General features: G+C 38.0%; 1 protein-coding gene across 1 annotated transcript; it reads right to left on the bottom strand.

Moving 5' to 3' along the window:
- Nucleotides 1-5,818: 5,818 nt before the first annotated feature.
- On the bottom strand, nt 5,819-6,293 carry LOC127798179 (low temperature-induced protein lt101.2-like). Its single transcript, XM_052331551.1, has 2 exons — nt 6,094-6,293; nt 5,819-5,965 (listed from the first exon to the last, which is right to left on the bottom strand). Exons 1-2 carry the CDS (start codon nt 6,172-6,174, stop codon nt 5,882-5,884), a joined length of 165 nt encoding a protein of 54 aa, XP_052187511.1. The 5' UTR covers nt 6,175-6,293; the 3' UTR covers nt 5,819-5,881.
- Nucleotides 6,294-7,096: the final 803 nt, after the last annotated feature.

Raw genomic sequence — 7,096 nt, forward strand, 5'->3', positions numbered from 1 at the left:
TAGGGTTTGAGGACTGAGCCACGTGGTAAGGCAAGACACGTGGCATATGTGGGTGGCCTAACTTTTCAAGTGAAAAGTCTGAGGATGAGGCCAGAAGGCTTGAAGGTATATTTGGGGATGGGATGCCCCGGAAGAGTATACCTCGGATGAGACTCCTTTGAAAACCTCGAAGACTCTTCGAGTCATTAAGATTTAGGGGGCTGACCCCAAAGACTCTTTGGAAAGAGTCTTTGGGATTTCACCAAAATTTTTACCCTGAAGTCTTTTCGGAGACATTGGATGGCTATTCTTGGAAGACTCTTCGGGGTCTTTCAAGTCTTCGGCCTTACTTTGATACTTCTTTGGGGATTGGTTAGGTTTTGTTGGGGCCTTCTTTGATACTTCCTTGTGAAAAAGGCATGAGGGAGTTAGAACAAAAAAGTTTGGGAATGTGTACAAAGGGAACAACTAGTAATAACCTCTTATTCATAAAGTAAATGTTACTTTTATGACCTTTTCATTATAAATGAAAATATGCACATGGGTGAAATATCTGAATTTGCAAGAGATTTTTCATTTCATTTCTACCACATTATCTGCTTTTGAAAAATGTTTTTGAAAATCTAATGAATCTCTTATGATAGTTGCTTAGTATGAGCGAATCTTTTATTTTCTTATAATAGTGTGATTGTGATCGAGTGCTCCACTGGAAACCATCAAGAGATCTATGTCCTTGGTGGGAGAGACCCCTTGACAACAAACTAGCTCGAGGAAACGACCAACCATTTCGTCGTTTGTGAGTTAAAGAGAATGAAGAGGTTCTAAAGAGAGAGAGAGAGAGTAAAGAGAATAATGGGTTTAGGGTAATGTGCATGTTATTATGATAAAAGCTAACAATCAATTCAAGTATGTAAAAGAATATGAGAGAAATTAATAAAGACGCCATAAAAAGAAAGTTTTCTAAATGATTGTAATATACCTTTCTTATATATCACAAAATATCTATATAATAAGACACAAAATTTTTTGAAAATGTCTCGAGAAAAAGACATTTTAATGGCTATGATCAATTTTTGAACATTTGATAGCTGAGATTAAAATTTTTCTCGCCCACAGCACCACACACACATACGCAACTTCCCACACACATATATATATATATATCTATATACACACACAGGCACCTATAGACACTCGCATATATCTTCACACACACATACGCACGCACGCACACACACATATATATCTATATACACACAAGCATATATACACACTCACATATATCTATATTGGCCATGGTTGTGCGGCAAAGTAGTGACAGGGGCGATCGTGTAGCAGCGGTGGTTGGCTATGGCTGAAGCAGCAACGGCGGTCGGTGGCTGGAGGTGCAGGGACCAACTGCGGTGGCTCGTGGCCGATGGCGGCCTACGGTGGAGAGGCTGGCTATAGCGATGGCTAGCAGAGGCCTAAGTAGAGTTAATCAGCAATGGCTCTGCGTGCAGGCGGGCTGCGCGCGTGAAGAAGAAGATGAAGGAAGGAAGGAAAAAAAATTAAAGGAAAATTTCGAAAAAAAAAAGAGAAAAAAAGGAAAAAATAGTAAAAATTCAAAAAAAATAAAAATTAATTTAGGGCTCGAGAAGCATGAGGCTTGAAAATGAAATCTGGGCGCATAGTGGCAGCCAAGAAGGCTTCGAGTTAGCGGGAGTGTGTGCAAGTCGAGAATTGGTAGTTTCAAAACCCTCTCATCGTGTTCTTCAATCCCTATGTAAATCTCTGTCGTTTTACATATTTTAATCTTTCCCTTACCATGATTCGGTTCTACATTTTAATTATATCTATATAATAAGACAAGAGGGTTTCTGAAATTATCTCAAATGTATCAGAGAAGACACATTTTATATTAGTGGTTAAGATTAATTTTGAACATTTATCAATGGCTGAGATACATTTAAGTTCCCGCCCAACACTCACTGTCTCTCTCTCTCCCTTTCTCATTCTCTCTCTCACAGACCCACCCACTTTCTCTCTGTTCTTTTTCCTGCCCAACATTCACTACCTCTCTGTCTCTTTCTCATAGACCCGCCCACCCACGCCATCGCCGACCCATCCTGTGTCCATCCCACGGGTGGGTGGGTCGAAGGGACGACTGCAGTGGGGGCGGGAGGGGGCAAGGCGCTGTGTGTTGTTGTACTTTTTGTATATTAGTTTTAATGATGAAAAATATCTATTGGTTTAATCCCCAAGTCATGTGTCAAGTGTGTGATTTTCAACTTATATCAATTTCAATATCAAGTATCACTTTGTGAAAATGAAAACCTTGTTTTGACTAAGTTTGGAAGGTTAACACCTTATAAGGAGACGTATAAGAAAACGTTTTAGTTTTAGAAAACTAACTCCCGGTATTTTCATATCTAACATTCATTAGAGCTAAAACGATTTTTAATGAATTTTTCATTAAACAGAAAGTATATATTTTGGAGGTGGTATTATTGCTAAACTTGAGTTTGAACTAAAACTCAAAATCTACTTTCTTATTGATTTGGATTTTGATTTTCTAAGTATTTTTATTGAATCCAAATAGGGGGTATTTTGTTATTTACATTTATGTATTAAAGTAAATGGAGGTACAATATAAATAAGCTGTGGTGTATACATGCTGTGGATTGTGCTTTCAAGTATATCCTCTGAATATCTGTCATGTTTTTGTGCATGTTTCGAAACCCCTTTGAAAAGGTTTTCAATGTTTTCAGTGTATGCTATTTCGAAACATCTATGCAATGTATGTGTTTTCAATTCAGGTTTTGAACCATGTTTCAAAACCTATATGTCTATGTTTTGAAACCTCATTTCCAGAGAGATATGTTTCGAAACCTATATGCATCATGTTTCGAAACCTATCATGTCATGTTTCGAAACCTCTGACATTCTGTCAGCATATTTATTCAAAATCGAGATGCATGTGTGCTGCATTTTTGTATGCTTCTCACATCATTTTATTAATGCATTCTCCATGCTATGAGATTCACATTTGAATTTGAATGTGAGTGCTTTTAAAATATTCAAAGTAGGCATAAGTGTTTGTCTCACACTTGTCTGTTGTCTTTAAGTGCTTTGTCCAACTGGAAGCTTGTATGTTTCGAAACCTGTTGTTTATGTTTCGAAACTTTGGTCTATTTATGTGATGTTTCGAAACACACTTTGCATGTTTCGAAACCTATTTTTGTCTTGTCTCTAACGGCTATAAAACAACCGGATTTCTATATTTTGGTATAAATAATAGGTATTTGAAGACAATAAAAGATTGATTGAGAGACAACAAGCAAGAACAAGTGAGCACACACTAGAGACACACACACAAGCACAAATGATCTAAATCCATTCTTTTGACAAAGCTTTCAAAGAAGATCCATTCATCCATTTCGAGATGTGCATTGTGATGTGAAAAAGGAGAAACAAGTGCAAACAACGAGTCTCATCTTTACAGCTCTCCTCACCTCAAGTTAAGAGGTTTGTACAACCATATGGTAAGGCATTTATTGCTTATTGGGTTGTAAAAGATAAAACGTTTATTATCTTGTAAATGTTGTAAAGGTTTGAGTTTAGCCTAAAACTCATTATGGTGTAAAGGTTTGAGTTGAGCCTAAAACTCACTTGGTGTAAGGTTTGAGTTAAGCTCGTAAAAACTCACTTGGTGTTAGGTTTGAGTTAAGCTCGTAAAAACTCAATTTGTGCTAGGTTTGAGTTGAGCCCGTAAAAACTCACTTTGTAAGGTTTTGGGGTGAACCGTGGTAAAACCCTTGTTGTGGTGATCACTAGTAAAAGTGATTGGGATTGTAAAATCTTTCAAGTGGGTAAGCTTGAAGGCAGTGGAGTAGGCGAGTGCCAAACCACTATAAATCTTGTGTGCAAGTGTTCTTTAACTTTCGCATATCATTATTGCCTATTGCACATGCTTTCATATGTTTTGTTATCAAAATCTAAAATAGTTTTCTTGAGCATAAACTTATACATATTCATAGAAAACATATATTTGATATACACACATATTTGGTATACTCTTAATTATATAAATCATCTTTTCCAAAGATCGTTATTTTGAAATACAAGGTAAATGATTTCGAATCTTGCAAAACAGTAAAGTATATTTTGAAACATATATAGTAGGTTTCGAAACTTACTTAACAGAAATGTTTATTTTGAAACATAGTGTTTTGCCATCCATCAAAGTTTTAAATTACCAAAAATTTACCTAATCCCAATTCACCTCCCCTCTTGGGATATATTTGCCATCATTAGGAACCAACACTATGAGTAGCTGGCGAGGGGCGATGGCAGTCCGAGAGGGGATGTGAAAAGGGGGCGACGACCATCTGTGGTCGGTGGAGAGGGCGACCGGGTGAGGCAGTGCGAGCGAAAGATGGAGGGGCACGGACAGTGCTCGCGGTAGAGGGCGACGGACGGCAAACGCTATACGTGGTGGAAGGGGGACGGCGGTGCTCGCAGCAGTTGTGGGGTGACAGTTTGAGAGAGCGAGTGGTGGGTTTGAGAGAAAAAGATAGAGTGACAATGGGCGACCAGAGCTAGAAAGAAGAACCAGATTCGGCAAGGAGAAGCAGCGCGGTCGCAACGAGGAAGAAGAACCAAATCCGACTAGGAGAAGAAACGCGACTGCGCCGGAGAAAAAGCGACTGAGAAGAGAGGAGACAACCAAGGACAGGGGTGATGAATCTGCAAATTGTGTGAGGGCATTTTTGTGATTTGACACCTTTTATTATTTTTTTTGGTAATCCATTTATTTATATAAGTAGCATTTTTCTATTCGTATATACCCAAACTGTCCTCAAGCACTTTCTCTCCCCATTCCATGTCCAGTCACTTCCCTCTCTCCCGCCACTGAGGGCGGCACTGGCGTGCTCTCTCTCTCTCTCTCTCTCCTTCCCTGAATTTCACCTCAACCCAGCCACCATCGCTGGATTCCCGCAGCCAAGCGACGGCTGGGTTTCAATCCAACCTAACGACTTCGCTAGGTGGCCGGAATCGAACAACGATTTGCTCAATTTGATTTCTGGAGGAATCTATGTTAGGGTTCTCCGCAATGTCCGGCTAACGTGGCCATGCCCTCTTCTTCACTTCGCTGCTTTCCCGCTGAGTTCCTTATTCGATGGTTTTCCGGATCCAATTGCAAAACTGTAAAACTTCAGAGAAAATGTGACTCGACATAATTACACATGCATATACATATATATAAAATTCATTAGCTAATTATACATATAGTTGAAGGCTGAAGCATTGCCCAGTGGTGGTGAGATCATCTCTCTCCTGGTAGCATTACTGGCACTGGGTTCTCGCACGCTAGCCTTGTCGGTGGTATCTCGAACAAAACTGATCTATCGGCTAGCTTTGCTTGCCTTCAAAGAGGGAATCGACCATGATCCCAGCAACGAATTGGCCGATTGAGCGCCACCATTTCTCCTCACCCAACCAACCTCTCATTCCTCAAAAGTCCTCGATCTCCGGCGAATCCCAGCCACGCCAGAGTTCCATTTCGGCACCGCACTATCAATCTACTGCAATGATTTTTTTCTCTAAATTAATTTTCAGTTATATTTATGATTATGATGACTTGTTATAACTGATTCATCAAAACCATACTCATCGATAAATCTTCCAGCAGAGTCCAGAAACAAAACAAAGTTATGATACCAAGTATATAATTCTTCTTTCTAATCGGGAAGAGAAACTAATTACAAAGAAAGAAACCCAGAAGAACCCACCCAAATGATGACGATGATGATTCATCACCCATTTTGGGTATACATGCATGGTTCCATCGATTAAAATGAATTAATTATAAGCTGTTAAAAACTCATCATCATCACCACCACCACCATCATCATCTTTATCATCCAACCAGCACGTAAATTGCGTATATAACTCCCGGTATGTATCCCAAAAATGTCAGCAGCAAATCAATCCAAAATTCCACCTGCATATATATATAAAAGCAATGCAATTATAATAATGATAATGAAAAAGTTAGTAGTGTTTATGTATTGGTTTGGATTGGATTGATGATGGATGGTGTTAAATTTGTAGAGAGATGAGGAGACGTACAGCGAGGCCATAACGGAGGAAGACGCCGGCCGGAGGAAGCAGAACTGCTAATATCACTTCCAGAAAGGTCTCTGAACCCATTCTTCTTCTTTTGATGGATATGGATCTTCAGGTTTAGATGCTTTTCGCTCTCAAATCCGATATCAAATCAAATTGAGAAGAGAGATAGGGGAAGAGAGAAGGAGAGAGAGATAGGGAGAGAGTTTCTGTATTCCAATAAAAGTGATGGACGGTAAGGCCTCGGCACAATACAATAGAGGGTGGTGGCGTGGCGGTTTACGGGCACGTGTCAGCTATGAAGGACCTTTGGAGAAGACGTGGCACGTTACCCGTCTAATTTTTTTTTTATTACGTACCCTATACATATTTTATTACGTAAGCAAACACCTTAGTATTTGAAGTCTCTCAGTAATAAAATAATTTTCTAGCATATCCTTTAAATATTTTGTTTGATAAAAAAAACAAAAAAATCACTCTGTAAACATGATTTAAACTCAATTCTTCTTACTTAGAATAAATTTTAGAATAATATTACCATTATATCAATACTCGTTTTTATTTAAATTTTACTTAAAAAGGTAAAAAAAACTAAATTAAGACCAACATAAGTTTTTATTTAGAATTTTTTATTTTTTTACTTGCACATACATACACGCCACACCACTTATTTAAATTTTTTATTTTTTTATTCTTTTGATATGTAAGCATGTAAAATATTTTGACTCAAGAAGTGTTTATAATTCAACAAATAGAATGCACTTTATTTTAGTATAACATTTGCTCAGTGCAACTTATTTTAAAGTTAAAATACATTTTTATTGATTGATGAAAATAACTTATACTCGGTGCATTTTTAAAACATAGTGAAAATAATATGTATTTATCACTTCTGACTTTGTGCCCTTAGAGAAGAAAAATATGCACTCGAATCTGTACTTATTTTGTGTGGTGAAAGTACAAAATGAGTGTTTAATCATCATTTGGAGAGTATGATCACATATAC

This window comes from Diospyros lotus, chromosome 3, assembly GCF_014633365.1.
Source record: "Diospyros lotus cultivar Yz01 chromosome 3, ASM1463336v1, whole genome shotgun sequence".
In the NCBI taxonomy this organism is placed as follows: Eukaryota; Viridiplantae; Streptophyta; class Magnoliopsida; order Ericales; family Ebenaceae; genus Diospyros; species Diospyros lotus.

Coding starts and splice junctions, on each gene's coding strand:
- LOC127798179 (XM_052331551.1), bottom strand. CDS start 6,174: ATGGGTTCAGAGACCTTTCTGGAAGTGATATTAGCAGTTCTGCTTCCT. Junction 5,966..6,093: donor TCCTCCGTTATGGCCTCGCT/GTACGTCTCCTC, acceptor ATATATATGCAG/GTGGAATTTTGGATTGATTT.